Source organism: Grammomys surdaster, unplaced genomic scaffold (genome assembly GCF_004785775.1).
Source record: "Grammomys surdaster isolate TR1022 unplaced genomic scaffold, NIH_TR_1.0 174, whole genome shotgun sequence".
In the NCBI taxonomy this organism is placed as follows: Eukaryota; Metazoa; Chordata; class Mammalia; order Rodentia; family Muridae; genus Grammomys; species Grammomys surdaster.
Genome location: NW_021604622.1, coordinates 827,720 through 849,979, shown reverse-complemented (window position 1 = coordinate 849,979; position 22,260 = coordinate 827,720). Strand labels below are relative to the sequence as shown.

General features: G+C 37.3%; 1 protein-coding gene across 3 annotated transcripts in view; it reads right to left on the bottom strand.

Moving 5' to 3' along the window:
• C6 (complement C6) overlaps nt 1-22,260 on the bottom strand; it is a 65,200-nt gene that overhangs the window by 33,814 nt on the left and 9,126 nt on the right. For 2 of the 3 annotated variants that reach the window (XM_028767585.1, XM_028767583.1), the window contains 3 exons: nt 15,336-15,474; nt 11,563-11,763; nt 7,888-8,128 (listed from right to left, as the gene is read on the bottom strand). In XM_028767585.1, the coding sequence (XP_028623418.1) occupies nt 7,888-8,128; nt 11,563-11,763; nt 15,336-15,474 (581 nt within the window). The remainder of the gene's footprint in view (nt 1-7,887; nt 8,129-11,562; nt 11,764-15,335; nt 15,475-22,260) is intronic. The other variant, XM_028767584.1, reaches the window with a different exon arrangement.

Below are 22,260 nucleotides of genomic sequence, written 5' to 3'. Positions count from 1 at the left end.
CAAAACTGTTGTGAATGAAAAATGTTCAAATTATAAGGACATTGAACACACTCCCAGCAGTATCTTAGGTAAGGAGACAACAACATCTGCCGCAAACAGGGAGTAACTGGGATCCACTGGGACCCAGGAATTCACTCCTGGCCCAGGGCACTGGTTCCTTCTGGTCTGCACCCGAGCACTGAGCAGGTCTTGGGCTTCAGCTCTGCATCCAATTCCACAAAACCCAGAGGAGACAGGACTCTCAGGAGCTCTAACTCCCAGCAGTATCTTAGGTAAGGAGACTGCAACACCTGACCCAAACAGGGTGTAACTGGGACCCATTTGGACCCAGGAATTCACTCCTGGCCAGGGGCACTGGCTCCTTCTGGTTTGGGCCTGAGCAGCAACACCAACCCCAAACAGTTCTGACACAACCAAGGTAATAGGAAAGACAGGCTCCAGTCAGAAAAAGAGGGCAGGTAGCACTAAGGAGATCTAGATGGTGAAAGGCAAGCGCAAGATCATAAGCATCAGCAACACAGGATACTTGGCATCATCAGAACCTAGTTTCCCCACAAAGTCTTGAATTCCCCATATCACAAGGAAAGCAAGATTCAGATTTAAAATCACTCCTAATGATGATGATAGAGGACTTTAAGAAGGAAGTAAATAACACTCTCAAAGAAATTGAGGAGAACAAAGGTAAACAGACAGAAGCCCTTAAAGAGGAAACACAAAAATCCTTTAAAGAATTACAAGAGAACACAAACAAACAGGTGAAGGAATTGAACAAATCCATCCAGGACATAAAAATGGAAGTAGAAACAATAAAGAAATCACAAAGAGAGACTACCCTGGAGATAGAAAACCTAGGAAAAAAATCAAGAGTCACAGATGCAAACATCACCCAACCAAATACAAGAGATAGAAGAGAGAATCTCAGGTGGAGAAGATACTATAGAAAATATTGACACAACTGACAAAGAAAATGCAAAGTGCAAAAAGTTCTTAACCCAAAACATCCAGGAAATCCAGGACACAATGAGAAGACCAAACCTAAGGATAATAGGTATAGATGAGAGTGAAGATTCCGAACTTAAAGGGCCAATAAATATCTTCAACAAAATTATAGAAGAATACTTCCCTAACCTAAAGAATGAGAAGCCCATAAAAATACAAGAAGCCTACAGTACGCCAAATAGACTAGACCAGAAAAGAAATACCTCCCGTCACATAATAATCAAAACACCAAATGCACAAAACAAAGAAAGAATTTTAAAAGCAGTAAGGGAAAAAGGCCAAGTAACATATAAAGGCAGACCTATAAGAATTACACTAGACTTCTCACCAGAGACTATAAAAGCCAGAAGGTCCTGGACAGATGTCATATAGACCCTAAGAGAACAGAAATGCTAGCCCAGGTTCAATATATAGAAATCCATCAATGTAATCCACTATATAAACAAACTCAAAGGAAAAAAAAAAACACATGATCATATCACTAGAAGCTGAGAAAACATTTGACAAAATTCAACACCCCTTCATGGTAAAAGTCTTAGAAAGATCAGGAATCCAAGGCCCATATCTAAACATAGTAAAAGCAATAGACAGCAAATCAGCAGTCAACATCAAACTAAATGGAGAGAAACTTGAAGCAATCCCACTAAAATCAGGGACTAGTGAAGGCTGCCCACTCTTTCCCTATCTATTCAATATAGTACTGGAAGTCCTAGCCAGAGCAATTAGACAAGAAAAGAACGTCAAAGGGATACAAATTGGAAAGGAAGAAGTCAAAATTGCACTACTTGCAGTTGATACAAAGTGTACTTAAGTGACCAAAAGACATCCACCAGAGAATTACTAAACCTGATAAACAACTTTAGCAAAGTTGCTGGATATAAAATTAACTCAAACAATCAGTAGCCTTCCTCTCCTCAAAAGATAAACAGGCTGAGAAAGAAATTAGGGAAATGACACCCTTCACAATAGTCACAAATAATATAAAATACCTTGGTGTGATTCTAACCAAGCAAGTAAAAGATCTGTATGACAAAAACTTCAAATTCCTGAAGAACAAAATCGAAGCAGATCTCAGAAGATGGAAATATCTCCCATGCTCATGGATTGGAAGAATTAATATAGTAAAAATGGCCATTTACCAAGAGCAATCTACAGATTTAATGCTATCTCCATCAAAATTCTCACTCAATTCTTCACAGAGATAGAAAGATCAATCGTCATACTCATTTGGAATAACACAAAACCCGGATAGCAAAAACTATTCTCAACAATAAAAGAACTTCTGGGGGAATCACCATCCCTGACTTCAAGCTGTACTGCAAAGCAATAGTGATAAAAAAAAAACTGCATGGCATTGGTACAGAGAGAAGCATGAGGATCAATGAAATAGAATAGAAGACCCAGAAATGAACCCCCATACCTATGGTCACTTGATCTTTGACATTGGAGCTAAAACTATCCAGTGGAAAAAAGACAGCATTTTCAACAAATGGTGCTGGTTCAACTGGAGGTCAACATGTAGAAGAATGCAAATTGATCCATACATATCTCCTTGTACAAAGCTCAAGTCCAAGTGGATCAAGGACCTCCACATAAAACCAAATGCACTGAACCTAAAAGAAGAGAAAATGTGGAAAAGCCTCAAACACATGAGCACAGGGGAAAAGTTCCTGAACAGAATATCAATGGCTTATGCACTAAGATCAAGAATTGACAAATGGGACCTCATAAAACTGCAAAGCTTCTGTAAGGCAAAGCACACTGTCAATAGGACTAAGAGGCAACCAACAGATTGGGAAAAGATCTTTACCAATCCTACATCTGATAGAGGGCTAATGTCCAAGGTATACAAAAAACTGAAGAAATTAGACTCTAGACAATCAAATAACCCTGTTAAAAATGGGGTACAGAGCTAAACAAAGAATTCTCAACTCTGGAAACTCGAATGGCTGAGAATCACCTAAAGAAGTGTTCAACATTCTCAGTTCATCAGGGAAATGCAAATCAAAACAACCCTGAGATTCAACGTCACATCAGTCAGAATGGCTAAGATCAAAAACTCAGGTGACAGCAGATGTTGGTGAGGATGTGGAGAAAGAGGACTACTCCTCCATTGTTTCTGGGATTGTAAACTGGTATAACCACTATGGAATGCAGTCTGATGGTTCCTCAGAAAATTGAACATAGTATTAACTGAGGACCCAACTATACCACTCCTGGGCACATATTCAAAAGATGTTCCAACATATAACAGGTACACATGCTTTACTATGTTCATAGCAGCCTTATTTATAATAACCAGAAGCTGGAAAGAACCCAGATGTCCTTCAACAGAGGAATGGTTACAGAAAATGTGGTACATTTACACAATGGAGTATTACTCAGGTATTAAAAACAATGAATTTGAGATATTCTTAAGCAAATGGATGGATTTGGAAAATAACATCCTGAGTGAGGTAACCCAATCACAAAAGAACACACATGGTACTCACTGATAAGTGCATATTAGTCCAAAAGCTCACAATACCTAAGATACAACGCATAGACCACATGAAGCTCAAGAAGAAGAAAGAAGACCAAAGTATGGGTGCTTTGGTCCTTCTTAGAAGAAGAAGTATCAAAATACTCAACCATAGCTCCCAGGGCTAAACCTCCAGCCTAGGAACATAAAGGGAGGGACTCATGGCTCCACTTGTATAGGTAGTTAAGGATGGCCTTGTCAGGCATCAGTGGAAGAGGAGGGCCTTCGTCCCTGAAAGTTTGGATTCTCTAGTGTTGGGGAATTCGGATCAGGGAGGTGGGAATGGGTGAATGGTAGGGGCACATCCTCATAGAAGTAGGAGGAGGGGGGATGGGATAAGGAGTTTTGGGGGAGAATGGGAGAGGGGATAACATAGAAAGGCAAATAAATAAAATATCCAATAAAAAAACCAGATAATGGATCTGGCAATTGTAGTCAAGTAGTGGAGACATTTGGTCAACAATTTATTACGGAGATTTCATATAATCCTCAAGGACAAGGTATTATGGAAGAGGCCCATGGAATTTTAAAAAGATTGGTGAGACATACTGTTGCTGAGACAAAGAATGATGCCGACCTGTGAGCTTGCTGAGTGCCCTGACAAGGATGACTGGGGAGCTGTATTGGGCATGTGTTCCTGACCTACCTTTGCTTGACTATATCCCAGATGGGACAAGCTGCCTTGCCTCAAGTTTTTAGACCTTGTGTGATAGAGAATCAAAAAGATAAATTATAATGTCTCTTGTATTTTTCTTTAAGGTGACTGGCTATTAGGATTCAATCATGTCTAGAAATCAATCCAATATTGGAAATAACAGTCTATATTTGGAAGGCTAGATCTGGACATTGTCAGAAACATATTTGGAAGTTAGCTGTAGTTCACTCTAATGTTATGATAGCAAGAGATAAAGTTGGGACAGGATCTGGATTTCAAACAAGTGTTAGGGCATGTTTTAAGGCTCCTTTAATTGTCAAGCTAAAATTGTTTTTGTCTCTCTACAATATTTATTGTAAGTTGGATTGACTATACAATTTTCAATTGGGTTAGTGTGTTGAAACCTGGCATGTCTGTTATGAGGTTCTATCAACCAGCTTTTGTCTTACTGCCCTGAGTATTAGAAAGCCTTGTTTCTTTGAAAAAACTTGAAAGTGCTGGAATAAATGAGTTAGGCTTTAAGCAGAAGCAAGAGGGTAGTGGGCTTGATTATTGCTGGTATAACAGCTTTAATTTCATTAATTGCTAGCACCACTGCTTCTGCAGTAGCATTGACACAAGGAGTTAAGACAACTATTTTTGTTAACCATCTAGCAAAAATCGTTACTAATGTATTGATTATACAAAACGGTTTATATAGGTATCTGGAACAATGGATGATGCTCTGTAACCTATTCAAATTATCTGAAGAAGGTTCAGGGTTCAAGAGTTAAGAGCCATTCAAAGTGTCATGACAAATATCATTGGAGTAGTGTTACTTCTAAAATTTACAATGATTTTCATTATAATTAGAAAAAAGTTTAAAGACACCTGTAGGATACTTGCCATAATCCTAACACCTCTCTGGGTGTGTTAACTGTGCATAGTAAGATTATGAATTTAAAAAATGCTGCTCTGTTGAGCTTTGATGCTGTAGATAATGCCAATAGAATGATCTATGGCCTGAGGTCAGTATTTCCTTTTTGATCAAACCTCAGGAATGGCATATATAGCTTGATCAGGCTAGCCCTTCTTGTCCTGGGAATACTTTTATTCCTGCCCATCATGTTAAAGCTTGTCTCTAACTACATCAACAGGCTGGCAGCCAAAGTATACAACTTGAAACTGATAATTAACCCCCAGAGAGAGTTATTAATTTAATAGGCTGGTATGCCAAGGACTGGTAAGATTCTGCAGAGTCTTACCAACCTAAGACACAAGTGCATTGCTTTTGATAATGCATATTCCATGACAGGTAAGAAAGACATTCTTGTCACAATGACCTAAGACAGGCTCAGTCTTGTTAATTAAATAAAACACTGGGAGAAGTGTAGAGTCTTTGGGGCTGCTTGGCAAGAATCTGACATGGGCCAAGGACAAGGAAATGGGCTGCTTGGCAAGAATATGACATTGGCCAAGGACTAGGAAGTAAGCTTCAGAAAGGAATCTGATATTAGGCTAGAACAAAGAAGTAATTTCAGGCAGGAATCTAAATCTTAGGTTACAACAAAGAAGTAATCTCAGGCAGAAATCTAAATATTAGGCTTTAACAAAGAAGTAATTTCAGACAGGAAACTAAATTTTAGGCTAGAACAAGGAAGTAGACTTCAGACATGAAAATGACCTTGGGCTAGGACAGGAAAGTAGATTCAGATACTGTGGTCATCCTGATAAGCCTTTAGAAACAGTGATCACGGAAGTGTTCATGTAATTGAGTTTAATGACTTGCTTTTCTTTGACTATTTGTGTTTATTATATTGTTCCTTGACTATTTACATCTATTGTATTGCTAGACCCTCAACCTAGAACTGACCTTAATACATGCATGTAACCAAAGTGGTATAAAAGTATAAAGGAAGAGGGGGTATAGGATAAGGGGTTCTAGGGAGGGGAAATGGAGAAAGGGGATGACATCTGTATTGTAAATAAATAAAATATCCAATAAAAAAGGATATTGAACACAATGTTATTAGATATATGGGATATATCTACGTGCATATGTTTGTTGTATATACTATAGTTAGTGAATATGTATAATATCTGTATATATATCTGGTGTATATGATGTCTCTAAATACATGTATATGAATATGTACATATTAATTTTATGTTTAATTTTAGTTTCCTATCGAATCTCAACCCTTCTTTGCTTCACTCTGTATTTGTCAATCTCTACTTCTGTTTATTGAGGAAGAGACTGAAGGTGAGAATGTTTTAGGAGGAAAGCAAAGTCTGTTGCTTCTCCATTTTGGTTACAGACCTTCAACTTCTGAAATATTGGGTATCTGGTTGAGGATTCACACAGTTCTTTGATCTAGCCTCTAAGCCTTCAGAGGCATTGGTCTGAATGCATAATAAGATCACTCATCAAATGGGAATTCATTGCCTATTGTAGAGCAGTAGTGACCAGAATAATTTTATCTGCAAGGCAGATGAAATCAAGGCACGGACTAGGGGTTTCCTCTAACTGTTTGTGCACAGTGATAATGTTGATGCTATTTTAAGTAGTGGAATACACCCAATACATCGTGCAAGCTTTGCTTCAATAGAAAGAATGGCTAAAAATACAACACAATTGACAGGTACTATAGATAGCACATCATGATGTGTTATACATACCATAGCTTTATACCAGATCAATTTTTAAAATTCGTTTTCTGAAAACCTGCAATGGCACTTGTTTTATTCCCTTTATTAGGAAGCAGACCAAGAGGGAGCTCATGATTTGGAAGGACTCAGGACAGGGCATATTACATATCAGTATTTTCTATATTGAGACATAAGAACAGAGGACTACTAACCCCAGTGCTGGTATGCTACTATCTCTTAAAATGAATGTCTACATCTTTTTGCACAAAATCTTACTGATGAATAATGTTTTTCCTATTCAGGTGAATTGTCTGGTTACCGTTATTTCCCAGGTTTTGTCTCAAGACACATAGGAGAGACCATCACAGGGGCGCTGTTTCATTTCACACATGTGTCTGAAAGCAAAGTAATCTAAAGATGTTATACATATAATAATAGTGATAATTAGTATTTGAAATTTTAGATAAAACTCAAGAAACCAAGATTCTTAGTATATTGCACTTTTGTATATAAGCTCAAATATTTGCTCTGTTCCTTAGGACATAACATTGAAAACTTTCTTAAAATAAAATACTTTTCACTTACTTGTTTGCGAGTTTCAATAGTTATAAATATTTGGCCTATATTAACTTAGTCTCTTCTCAAATTTCTATTCTTTTATCTTACTCTATTGGTCTCTACTTAAAATCATTAGAAGAGAATACTTGATATTGAATTTGCTGTAGATCATTAGTTATTTGCCAAAAAATATACGTAAACTATATATAATTTAAGGAACTCTCTTCCTTGTTTTGGTACTGGTCATCATCTCTCTTCTTAGTGACGTGACTGATACTGGGCCACAGAGGTCAAACACACTTTCTTCTTTCCTTTCGGTTCTTAGTTACTATTCATATTTTACTGAAGTGTGCTTGCTTGTGATTATTCTTCATCTCAGTTTTGGCAACAGCAAAAGGTGTAAGTGTAGTTAGAGCCAAGTTATTAGAATGATGGAGCAGGAGAATGCAGGCGTGGGAGAGTGATGCAGTAGGAGAAAAGATGCATCCATGTTATTGTTGTGCCAAGTCAACCGACACTCACACACCTGAGTTCTGTAGCTCCTGGCGGCTGAATTGGTAGAGAAGGTCATACTTGCCCCCCAGAGAGCCTGAGGTGAAGTAGTGGGTCCCGAAGTCATCAAATATCTGGCTGTACAAAGCAGAGTTGTATTCTAAAGGGAGGTGGACAAGGGCCTTCAGGAAGACATCTGAAAGGTGCAGGTCTGTTGTTTTCATTGTGAAGTTTAAGACTTTTATCACTTTATGGATCCTGACAAAGCTAGAATCCTAAGGAAAAAGGGCAAAAAGCATAAGGAAAAAAATTAATGAAATGGAGCCAGAGATAATGGAAACTTGAACAATTCTTGAAATGTCTTCAACTTCTCATTAGCCCCATTCCTATCGCAGGACGTAAAATAATTCAACTCCATTTCGTGTTCCCACACAAAAGCTACACTCTTCAGGCTGCACACCAGTATCTTTTCCCTTTGATGTTCAAAGTACTAAACAGATGGGACTATCTCAACAATGTACACTGCCTGCTTCCAGTATTCATTCTCTAGCAAGGGAGAAAGCAGTGATCAGAAACACTAACTAGTCTTTCTGACTGTCAGTGCACAGCTCACCACCAGTGAGTTTTTATTTGCAATGCCCTAATGCAAATAAACAAAATTTAAAAAAGATTGCATAAAGATTCAACTGAAGTGCTAAGGCGATATTCACTAACCACAAAGAAGCATCAGATTCTGCAGATTTTAGTTGTCTACTGACAGATTGAGAAAATGCACACCAGGTGACATTTCATACTCTTAAAGCCAAAGGACACCACATTTTCCATCACTAAGTAATTAAATTAAACAAATTCTTTATATTCTTTCTCTGACAGGCATATGCAGAAGTGTGAAGGATTCTGTTCTTGGCTCTTTTGCCAACACATCTGCTTGTTTTTTCACTTCTTATTATGTAGGTTAATTCAAGGTCAAACAATTGATACCATGTTGTGATCTCATTCCTTTGCATTCTCCCACTTAACTACTGGTATTTATGAGCGTATTCAGGTATGCTGTGTTTACAAATTATGTATTTTGTCTAATCTCCTGATTCTAACAAATTGTATTAAATAAGCAATGATTACGGAATAACTACCATGTTTTAGCAAAAGAATTTTTATTGTAACTGTTAATTATAAAACAGCCATTTTCCTGCATGCTATAATTACAAAATCAAAAAGTTGCTAATGCAAAAAACCAAAAACATTGCAAAGTTACAAAGGATCTATCATTTATTCTCTTCCCCACTCCATTCTCTTCTCTCCCTATGTTCTAGTCTTCAATTTAAATTTATTCCGTTGTGTCAGGTGCACTTGTCATAGAAGTGAACAAGGTAGAGAAAGTTTGTTGCTTTGAGAAGTTTATGTTTCTTTGGATGCCTATGAATTCTATTTCTGAACTTTAACACTTGAATTTTGTCAAACAGCCCTCAAACTTGGAGTATCTCTGTGCTTTTATTAAGAAACACGTATCCTTAATGTAAGCTCTTGGAGGTTCACTATTTATAGTTTTCCTTACAGACTAAATCACTGGAGACACACATGCAACTTTGACAGCTCAACATAACCGAAGCACAGGCATGATACATTGCTACTGCACAAAGACTGGAAATGGCAATTTTAGACCAAGAAGTACATTATACCAGGGTATTAAGCAATATTAGCACATTTAATCAATTTGTGAGATCTTGCTGTGCTTGAATTGTATTTTATGGTTTTGGCTTTGTAACATAAATGAGGTAACAGCCAAGCCTCACAAGATTATTATTTTGCTCTGAAGAGATTCTCTGCCCAATGAACATTTATTCAGATCTGAGACCGAGAAAAGAAAAAGAAAACACATATTAGGCTAAGCTGAAGGACTTGCATCAATTCACAAGTCTTTTGTGTGTTTCAGTATTTTCAGACTAAGAAAGGTCGTCGTAGTATTTTCTCCAGAGATGGACAAGAATAAAGAATCCTCTGTTCAGATGGATTTTCTACATCCATCTTGTTACTGTCTTGAGCCATACAAGGGTAACAATTCTAGGGTAGAACAGTTGAAAAGTAGCAATTTCATATACCTTAATCTGCAAATAGCCTCAAATGTTTTGACTTTGGGAAAGGTTATTAAGATATAAAACCTAGCTCTTTGTCCACAGAAGAGTTTGTATGTGTGCTCTCTAGTATGTTTAAAGCATTTATATATAAAACATTGTATAATCTATTTCAAAGTCAGGTCACTACCTGCATGTCAGCTACATGTTTCCAGCATCTTCATCTCCTTCCCTCTCTATCCTATACTTTTAGACAACTATGTATAGCCATGGATGCATTGTCAAAGTGAGCTTGGGATTTGATCAAAGACCAGATCCCAAGATAGTCTCAATTAGTAGATTAAAAGAAGGTAGTGCCTATGTCTTCAGAAAGTCTGAAACAGATTACATAAAAGACAAAGTTATTATATGTCATTTATAAGAAACTTTCAGTTAGTTAAGGAGAGTTTGATGACCTGAGGCTGATCCCTGATACTCACATAAGAGAAATAGAGAATAAACTCTAACAGGTGATGCTCTGACCGCCACAGACATATTGTACAGTGTGTATATGCACACACATGAAATGCACACACACACTAAATGAATGCATAATTTAAAAAAATTTCCTTTAAACATGACAGCGAAATTTCAACTCATGAAGTCTCAACAATATAGTAATCTAAACAAGACCTGCATAATGACCACTAGCAAACATGCCAAAGTAAAAGGAGTGTCACAAGATCCTACACCTAGATGATGATGTACAGGCAATCAATGGCTCCTGAGGAAGTAAGACTCAGTTTTCTCCAGGGATGAATCACCCAATAGATTATAAAGTCTCAAGGTTTCAGCTCTACACACATACATGTGAGCAACACTAGATGGACTCAGTAAGTTAAATATGTGTGTTTGTGTGCATGTGTGCGTGTGTATGTGTGTGTGTATGTGTGTTTGTATAAAACAATAATAATAAAGAAAAGGTATTAAATTTAAAAGAGAGTGGAGGGGCAAGGGGGAGGTAGAGGAAAAGGTAGAAACAATATAAATACAATGCTCATATATGAAAGTCTCGAAAGATTTTTTTAAAATGAAGAAAATACATTAATATCACATGCAGCCTAAAAAATATCCCCATCAATGGCAGCATCATAATGACACCTTTCATTCTGTATAACTTCCAAATGCTTAAAAAGATAATCTTCTTGGGGACTAGAGAGACAGATCAGCAGTTAAGAGACTTAACTATTCTTCCTTAGTACCTGGGCTTGGTCCCTGTACCCACATCCAGCATCTCACAATTATTTATAATTCCAGTTTGAAGGGACCTCACACCCCCTTCTGGGTCTGTGGGTATGCACACATGTGTGGCATATACTTATTCACACATATAAACATGTATATGAAAATAAAAATGAGCCTTAAAATTTATCGGAAACAATCCATACTGATCACAGCCTGGGACAGAAAACTGAAAATAAAGCAAGAACAACCCCATGCAGCAGCATATCTTTAATACTAAACTGAGTTACGAAAGAGTCTATTTAAGCATCTCTTAGAAATCCTACTGATATAGAAATGTTTGGTTTCTTGATGCTTGATTGCTTTGTTAGTTATTCATTGTGAAGAAAGAATGAATCATCAACTATTTCCCTTACCATCTTGTGGGAGGCTTTAATGGCTTTTCTGAAGGCGGAGTTACGTTGGAAACTTTCACTTTTCTTTGAGGAATAAAAAATCGGTACATGGAAAGAATTTCCCTTTTTATCCGACGACCAATCGGCTTGATCTTCATTATTTCTGAAAGTGGCTAAGTCCTTGTAGAAATCTGTTTCCAAGTCATCTTCTATAGTTTGTACCTGACCAATAAAGTGCATATGAAGTAAGAGATAACTTAGCGAATACACAGCAGAGCTGCTTGGTATCACCTCACACAATGATCATTCAGCAGTCAAAAAGTGATCATTACCCATCTCATATTACTGGAGAGCACAAGAGTCTGTTCATCCTTACACTCAGAGAGTTAATAGTTTAGTTAGGGAGAGAATACAGTGTGGGAGATGAAGTACTCATGGGATAACAGATCAACATAGACCCAAAGAGACTAAATTTCGAGCATCTCAACTAAAGAAAGAACACAGAACCAGAGACTTGAAAGATGATACAAAGTAAAGTATTTCTCTGTGATATTGCCAATGATGAGGCCAAGTTTTAAGACTGCTTATGACTTTAGTGTATTGTGAGATTTGATTTAAGTTATATCTCAGAGATACTGAGACAAAAGAGGGTGGAGAAAGGTTCTGTATGACCCTAGCTGGACTCTCTTTTCTTATCTATTGGTTATGCCTCTGAAATGCAAAACAATTTTGAAATCCACTTGAGCAAAGAGTAAAACTAGGTCATGACTCAGAAACTTAAGTCTCTGCAATCATCACAACAGCAAGGACAAAAGTTGATTAAAATCACTCAAAACGGATGGGAACTATCTTGTCTGGTCAGCAGTAGAAAAAAATTTAAGCAGTCATTAGTAAAATCCACTGAGAGACAAATCATATGTTGCATTAAATGACTTTCAAAACTAGCCTAGAAAAGAAGGAATCTTAACCCTGCTGCAAAAGATGACTGTCAATGATGGTGACACAAGCAACATCTCAGTGTTTCTTTCAGATACCACAAAATGCAATGGTCGGCATCTATAATTCTCACGTAACAAACCTCTTAGTCAATTACAAAATAATAAGGCCATGCTACTAGAGGATATATGCATATAAGTGTAGCTGTGTAGATTTAGTCATAGGTTCTTAAAAAAGCCCAGGCTGTAATTTTTTACTCTCTGTATGAGCTTAAAAAAATAAGATATTAGGGCCCAGCAAAATGGCTTAATAGGTTTGTGGTAGTTTGAATTACAATGATTCCCCATACGCTTATATATTTGAATGCTTGGTCATTAGAGAGTGGCCTTACTTGACAGGGATTAGGAGGTGTGGCCTTGTTGGAGTAGGTGTGGCTTTGCTGGAGGAAATCTGTCACAGGGGACAGGTGTTTCAAATGCTCAACCTAAGCCCGGTGTCTCTCTCTTCCTGCTGCCTGCTGATTCAGATGTAGAAATTTCAGCAACCTGTCAGATACCATGTCTGACCAGATGCCTCCCTGCTTCCCACCATGATGACAATGTTCTAAACTTCTGAACTGTGAGCCAGCCCAAATTAAATGTCTTTCTTTATAAGAGTTGCCCTAGTCATGGTTTCTCTTCACAGCAACAGGACACTGACTAAGACAAGGTTCAATTCTAAAGACCTACAAGTTGGAACTATGAAAAGTTGTTCTCTGATTACATGTGGTGTATATGTACATGGTCTCCCCCCACTCTCTCCTCTCTCACACATACACACACACACTCAGACACACACGGATAAACAAGTAGATAATAAAAAATAAAAAATATTTTATTTAATAGAGTCAGATGTCAGATGTTAGAAGGCAAGGAGAGGGTTTTCTTACTGCATGTATTAGATGGGAAGGAGATAGATTTATAAGTGAACAGTGACAAAAAATATATTAGACAGGAAAATTGGAATGAGCTGTAGTAAATATTTTTCTTCAGTATTTGTATTCCTTAATAAAGGCAGTATTTTGCTTATAATACATTATTAATAAATACCAAGTTTATGAATAATACGTTTAATGTTGATCACTTTTGGATTTTGTGAAGATTATGTTTAAGGACCTTTAGGGAGTAAATCAACACTCATTATAAAAATAAATGTAGGGAACTTAAGAAGTCAGAGATGGAATGGAGGATCATGGGAATGCTGCTCTGTTAACTGTGTGAAATAGATTCCTGCTGAGAATACTGGGGCTGTGGTTGTTGTTGAAAATTGTGTTTTTGAAAGCAAGCTTGTGGACTGCTTGTTTGGAAGTTAGAAAATACCCTTTACCAGAATATCACGTGTAAACACAGGTATGTTTCTTTCCCCAAAGCCCATTCAATATCATATACTCTAAAATATTGTCATTAATGTTCCAGGAGTATTAGAATATGCCTTTGGACTCCTGAGTTATTTTCTAAACCCAGAAGTATTTTTTACATGTTTTTAAATGGAGTACATTAGATTGGAAAGTGCATGTATTTAGATGTATAGAGGTGTCATTATAATTTTAAAATATTACATTTATGTATGTATTCATTTAATCTGTGTTTATACGTGTGGGTAATCTCATGACATAGTGCACATTTAGATGTCTGAGGACAGTGTACAGGAGTCTGTTCTCTCCTTCCCACAGTGTAAGTTCTGTGGATTGAACTTATGTCTTTGGACTTGGCAATATTCACATTTACTTATGAGAGATTTCTTATTGAGTACCTGTTACCATAAAGGTCTCACAATCTGTTAGTATAATCTGCATGCAAGAACGTGACTACTAAAACCATGTATTTCCCTGATCAAAAACTAAAGGAAAGGGATTGCTCTTTGTCACTGTTCTGTTGCTGAGAAGAGATACCATAGCCAAGGCAACTCTTATAAAAAACCATTTAATTGGGGTCTTGCTTATAGTTTCAAAGGATTAATCCATCATCATTAGGCCAGTGTGTTGTTGGAGAAGTAGCTGAGAGCTACATCCTGTTATACAAAACAGTAGACCTTGCCTGGGTTAAAGCATACATCCTGTGACACACTTCCTCCAACAAGGCCACAACTTCTAATCCTTGTAATCTTCCCAACCAGTTCCATTCCCTGCTGACTGAACATCTGAGTATATGAGCCTATCTTATTCAGACCCTCACACATTTACTTCAGTGCAACAAGAATGGAGCATTTATTTTTCGGTTACTAGGTTACTATTCAGTATTACAATGTGCTGATCATTATTACACAAGTAAACAATCAAATTAATAAAATTTGCATTTTATTAAAGGAGGTAAGCCAAGGTGTTTAATATTCAGGCTCATCATGATATTTTTGTGTTTTGGATTTTTCTTTTGTTTTTGTTTTTTGGTTTGTTTCTGTTTTGTAGGAACTTGAGACTATTTTACATCTGTCTCATAGTTATGAGAATAAAAGCTACGGTAAGAGAACATTGTGAATAAATAGATTTTTTTGGTATAGATATGTTTTAAAGTTCTATGCTCATGGAGAAAAGATGAACAGTCAAGGAAATGTGGTCTTAAGTCTACAGCTTACAGCTACTTCCTACTTTGTTTGATGCTGGGCAAATTAATTATCCTGTTTTCCAATTCCTCTAGTTAAAAAAAAAAGAAGATAATCTTGACTTCATTGGGTTTTGGTAGGATTAAATAGAAACATATAATGTGTGATCAAATTGTTCATTATCCTTTCACTCATCTCCATCATGCATCAAAATCTCCACGAGAAACTTAGCTTATAATCATTATCAGTGTGCAAGTGGCCACCTTGCTATACTGTCATACCTCAAAGTTGACATTTTCCAGATTGGCTGGAACACGGTATGGATTACTGGTTCTACTGTCCTTGATGGTTTTACATATTCCTCCAGTGAAAGAGTTATCAAGGACTTCTCCTCTGGGCTCTCCTGCCAGAAAATGAAACCTGAAAACAAGGCAATTTTGAAGAATTCAGTGGCTATAGAGCAATCTTTAAAACTTACCTTCCTTGTATGAAAGACATTCCTTTTTCTAGAAGTTCTTGACTTCTGACAAATGACTCCAAGGGAAGGCTCATTTTTTTTTCCTTTTCTGTGATGAGACATTCATAAAGGACTGGATGTCCTAAGCCCAGTCACATTGACTCAAAAAACATTTGGGATTTCAACATAAAATAAAATTTGAGTTTATAATTTTTATCATGTACAATATTGATACAGACATCAGAAGCATATTATGATATGGTAAGAGAATACTGATAAAAAGTAAATTATAAAATAGCAATAACCACATTTCAAGAGTGTTGTAATAATAGTCCTATATTGTCATGTAATTACATTTGAAATATATTTTAGTTATTAAATGATTATGTATCATTTATTGCCTCCTATAAACTAAGCAATAGTGTTTAACAAATATTAAGTGATTTAACATTTAATAGATATATTTTATTGATGAAATTGTTTATATTTATTTTACAAATAAAGAAATTGAGGCACAAAGATTAGCCTGTTTAAATTCATATAGTCAAGAAATTGTTAGCAGCTTGAGGAAAATTTTATTCACCTGATATAGTCTTCCAATTTCTTAGAGACTGTGATGTATATTCTCTGAGAATAGGAGGTTTTTTTAATCAAAAGTTTGGTAGTGTTGCATTTGCATAGATGATAAAATTGTCTTTATTAAGATATTAGACTCCTTAAAAATGCAGTCAGTTTCTACATATACTTGACCAGGTAACCTTGTCTTCCATAGGATGTAATTCAATTCTAGGACATCATTCAGAAGTTCCATGTAGTAGGAGTGTTCTCCTTCCCCCTGTCTCACTCATGATACAGAAGTCACTTATCTATTCTGCTAATGTTGGGTGCTCAAGTGGAGATGTGCATCCTCAGGAAGATCATGCACCACTTCCATGTGCTTCTGTTATACCCCTATAGTGGTGGTTTAGAAAGCACATGGTGTCTAAATGGCTTCACCTTCTAAGAGGCTGCACTTTTAGCCTCTTACAAAGGTAAGAAAAGACACACAGATTCATTTCTCTGGGAAGGCATCATGAATCAGTTCAATATGTGAATTTGGGTACTCTGCTGTTGGGCATTTGGATTTAGATTACAGAGTTAATTATTTAGACATTCAACTCTAACCTGTTGGCACAGTATCCTTAGAGGAAAATGAACAATGGGAGGAGAAAGAAGAAAGGGTAAATGTGAACACTACAGCAATACAGCTGCATGAACATGAAGATGTCATAATAAAAATGACTATGAAAGTTAAGAGAATTAGAAAGCTACAAAATAAAGTTACAACATTAAAAACAAATACTTGGCTAGTATAAACAGTTGTTGTTTCCTACCAACATGAATGTAGAATATACAATTTTAAACTATCTGCAGTTGCTTTCTCTCATTAAAAGACAGAGTTCACAATTACTACCTTCAGGTAGTTTGAGGAGTTAATAATGGTTAGCACAAGATTAGCTTGTTAGCCTGCCCTGCAAGATGGAATAGTACATCTTAGTTTTCCTAATTTTCCAATAGAGAAAGTGGATTTTAATTCCATTAAGTGAGTTGCACATTTACTCCAAGAGCTTTTCCTTGTAGTATTCAAGACCAATAGACAGATGTCAACTATGTATCTAAGGCAACCCAAAAACACAATTAAAAATGATCTTTCTTAGGACAACCAGGGCTACACAGAGAAACTCTGTCTCAAAAAACCAAAAAAAAAAAAAAAAAAAAAAGATCTTTCTCCAGTTAGACTGGCAATTACTCAAAAGACAACAATAAAATACGTGGACAGAGAACAAAAAGTGGCAATGGAAATGTTAATCAGTACATTCATTGTGGAAAATGGCATAGAGACTCCTGAAATACAGTAGAACTCTCTCTTCCATGGTATACCATCCCTACTATCAGATACATATTCAAAGGAGTTGAAATTGTGTATGTCAAAGAAACATCTATACTCATTTTCCTGCAGAGCTATTCATAACACTCAAGATATGTAATTAACCCAAATTCATAGTGACAGACAAGTACACAAAGAAAATACATCACCACTAACTTGAACAGTGGAAGATATGATAGTAAATGCAACAAGCATGCACAGAAAGGCAAATGCCTCATCTTCTCACTTAGACGTGGAAGCTACATGATTTCAGAGACATGTAGAAAAATGGCTACCAATGTCTTGGAAGGAATGAAAAGAGGATAAGTAATGGGTATACAGGTAAAGTCATAAAGAAGGAACAATGTCTTTGTCTATAGCACAGTAGGGTTTGTAAACTTGGCCACATTTAATTGAATTAATTCAATATTTCAAAATAGGTACTAGAAAGTATTTTGAGTGTTCCCAACAGAAAAAAAAATGAAGTGTCTGGATGACAGATATGTCAATTTCTCTGATCTGATAATTACACACTGTACATACATACTTAGATGCTACACTGTAATTCACAGATATTCATGACTACTACCTGCTGATTAAAATATATTCAAATGTTGAACAGTGTAAATAAAATGCATTTTCTACTCCAAAACAACATTAAGAAAACAATTCCATTTATAGCGGCATTTCAAAGATTGTTTTAGAAATACACTACAAAAAATAGTCTATGACTTGAATCCTGAAAGTTATAAAAATCGTTGGAAGAGTAAATAAAGGGTCAATGAATTGAAAGACATCCACATTCATGGACTGGAAGTACTTCCTCTATTAAGATGGCAGTACTCTATTAAGATTGACATGTAGATGTTGGACAACCCAATCAAACTCTCTTATGGTATAGATTTGAAGTGTCCTCCAGGTAGTTCATGTGTTGAAGGTTGGTACCCAGTTGTAACTCTACCAGTACAGAGACACGGCCCCCAGTGGAGGGGTGGGGCTACCCACCCATCTGAGAGGCTCTGCCAGCAACAGATGCAGATACTCAGCCAACCATTGGGCTGAGCCCGGGGACCCCAGCGAAAGAGTAAGGGAAGGGCTGAAGGGGCAGAAGGGGATGGAAACCCCATAGGAAGAACAAAAATATCAATTAACCAGAGCTCCCAGAACTCCAGGAACTAAACCACCAACCAAAGACTATGCATGGGCCGGTTCATGGCTCCCGCTACATATGTAGTTGAGGATGGCCTTATCTGGCGTCGGTGGGAGGGGAGGCACTTGGTCCTGTGGAGGCTTGATGTCCCAGAGAAAGGGAATGCTAGAGGGGTGAGGCAGGAATGGGTGGGCGGGTGCGGGAGCACCCTCTTAGAGGTGAAGGGTAGGGGGATGAGGTAGGAGTTCATGGAGTGGAGACCAGGAAGGGGATAATATTTGAAATGTAAACACATAAAGTGATTAATAAAAAAAGAAAAGAAAAGAGAAAAAGAAGCACTGCACACTCAAATAGCTCCAAGTACCACTTGAGATTTGCATCCACTCACATTGGAATTTATATCAGCGAGATCTGAATGACGAATTACGAGAAGTTTTATGTGGGAAGAGTATTCAACAGGAGCAGCACAAGAGTCTGTGACTCATGTATTTGCATATTCTAAGAGGGATGAAGGGGAAAGGCTGGTTCTTATAGGATTGCTTCAGACTGTGTACGTATATTTGTAAAAAATGAGACAGGGCTTCAGAAAAGAAAACTCACTACTCCCTGGTCACAGGAATCTATGAAGCTGCTTGCAGAATTCAAAGACAAGGTTTTTACGAAGGTCACTCTAGAAGAGCTCGTATGAGGAATCTTTTGGAGCTTGTCATGGTTGCTTTGGCCGTAGAGTTAACACAAACCTAGAATTATCTGGAAGGAGGAAATCTCAACTGAAATTTTCCCAGGTCTAATTGGCTGGTGTTTGTGTGGCATTTTCTTAATTACTAATTGATGTAGAAGAGTCCATCCCACTGTGGGCATCGGTGTGTAGCTCAGTGAGCTGGAGAAAGCAGGGCCCCTGTGACTTCTGCTTCAGTGTCTGCCTTCAGGTTTTTGCCATTAGCTCCTGTTATGGATTCCCTCAGTAATGAACTATAACCTATTAACTAGATTAAACCCTTTCTTCTCAAAGTTGCTCTTTGGTCAGAGCTAAACCAACTATGCACAAAGTTTTACCTCTTATATTTTCAGTCTCTGTTGAAATGTTTATATTGATCCCATATTTTTGTGTTTCAAATACATACTGACACTAAATACTTTAGCTTTCTAAATTGTTTTTTTTTAATCACATTTGCTTTGTAGTTCATCCTTTTTTTTTTCTGTGATGGAGGAAGTGGAATTTCATACATATTGGGCAAGTGACCTTGTACTAGCTAAAACCATATAAATTAAAAGAGATTCATGTATATGCATATATACATGTGGACAAAATTTTTACATATCCACCTTGGCTGAGCCTGATAAGAAAACAAACACATGTTCATCTTGTCTGATTCTCGGTGTAGGTATGGGGCTTAGTGATTGATGTTGGGAATACAAGTATTGTTAGTCTTTTTCTTGGAAAGATGCAATTTTTAAAAAACAACCAGATGTCTAAAAGATATCTTTTGTGGGCAGAAAAATACTGGAAGGCAGAGGGAGGAGGCTGAGATGCTGAGGCCAACTGATTAGAAAGAAATTATAGGAAATCTCAATACTTTCTCCCTGGGGAGAAAAAGAGAGAACTGGCTGTCTTTTAGTCAGCAGCCTCTGTTCATTTCTAAGAAGTCTGGGGACAACAGTGCTGGTTGTCCGAAGGCCACACAGTTTGCCTGCCAAAGTACACATAGCATGCGGTCTTCCTCATTTGCAGCTCTGGAGCCGAGATCCACAGAATAAGAGATGAGTTATAATGTCCCCTCCATCAGTCGGAACATAACAAACTCTTGAAAATCAGAGCATTAGAAACACTGTGCTTATTATCAGTGGATGTTTGGGAGTTGGGATTTTCTTGCAGGAAAAGGATAACAGGGAAGATATTTCTATAGGCTGATAAAAAAATTAAAACATCAAAGCACTTTCATGGGAGTGGGAAGCAATTAGAACATCTTAGGGCAGAACCACAGATCAGTTAGTAGTCACACAGGATACATATGGGGAAACTGAGGCCCATGATATTAAATAACTTGGCTATGATAGTTAATGCAGAAATATGTGTGAAACCCAATTCCCTTTACTTCAGGCTAATATCTCTTCTACTTTACAAGTGTTCTGGAGTTTGGTCCAGAGGTTACTGGTTTTTGTTGTAAATCAAATGAGGCTGTAATTGCATTGCCGTTTGCCTTTCAGACCTCAAGATTCCTTTTTGTGCAGTGGTAGCAATACTGTTGAAAACATCTGTGAGGGATTGCTTTTTAACTAAATTTATTTAATGTTTTTTTGTTTGTTTTTCTTTTGTTGTTGTTTTTTGTTGTTGTTTTTTTTCGAGACAGGATTTCTCTGTGCATCCCTGGCTGTCCTGGAACTCACTCTGTAGACCAGGCTGGCCTCGAACTCAGAAATCCACCTCTACCTCTGCTTCCCAAGTGCTGGGATTAAAGGTGTGTGCCACCACTGCCCGGCACTTTTTAATTAAATTTAAAGTCTTCAAAATTTCATTTTTCACTCACACACAGTGGCATGCTGTGGCACACATGTGGGACAAGTCAGAGGACAAGTTGTAAGAGTTCATTCTGTCCTTTCTCTGATTTTGAGACTCCATCTTTCTTGTTGCTTATTTTGCATTGCAAACTCCAAAGTATCTGGTCTGCAACCATATAGCAGTCTCCTGCCTCTGCCATTGTACCACAGAAGACTTAGAAACATACTACCATACCCAGACTCTTATCTGAGGATCCAAACTCAGGTGGCCAGGCTTGGGCAGCAACTACTTTTACCCATTCAGCCATTTGTCTAGCCCAAGAAGAGTTAAATGTTTTCAAATTCCAGTATGAAGCAGTAAAACCTGTCAGCTAATTGACTTCCTTCTGACCCCAAAATAAAAGGTGGGTTCATCTTGGGAATGGTTGAAACCGAAGATTATCTTTATAAATTTTCTCTTATGTTTCAAACTGAGGTTCAGTTCCTTTATCCTTGACTCTCTTTATATTTTTTAAACTATTTGAAAACATGGGCACAGCCTAATGAGTTTTGATCCCCTTGCTAAATTTCAGGTGCCCTCCTGAAATAGTAACATGAGGACTTTTGAGTCCCAGTCAAAAAGGGCTGCCTGGTCTTGGATTTCTTTCAGTAGTTCCTCTAAGGTGGTGCTGCTGTGGAGTTATAGAAACAAATTCACTTGATAAATCTCTCTTTAAGGTCTAGTCCTACCATTCACGACTTGGAAGACTTAATTAAACCTTCTGGGGTTGAGTTTCTCATGTTTAAGGTGAGACCAGATAATAAAAGAAGGCCAATCTTCTGCTTGTAAATCACTGACCTACCCATAAATCATATTGTGTATGGGAAGGGATCACAAGCCACATTGACACACAATTTATTCTTCACTTGGTCATAATCATTCTGTGTTTTTATGACTGCTTAGCTCCTCTTCCTCCCTCCCCCCATACCTCCTTTCTTTCTTTTTGTTTTTGATTCGAATATTTCAATATCAGAATTAAACAAAACAAAACAATCTTCACAACCTTGTTGTCAAGAAAGGTGGAGGGGGAGGGGATTTTTTCTGCCTCAGACACAGGAAAAGTAGGGAAGGAAGCAGTCATTAGATAGCAATAGCAGCAGCAGCAGCAGAAGAAGAAGAAGAAGAAGAAGAAGAAGAAGAAGAAGAAGAAGAAG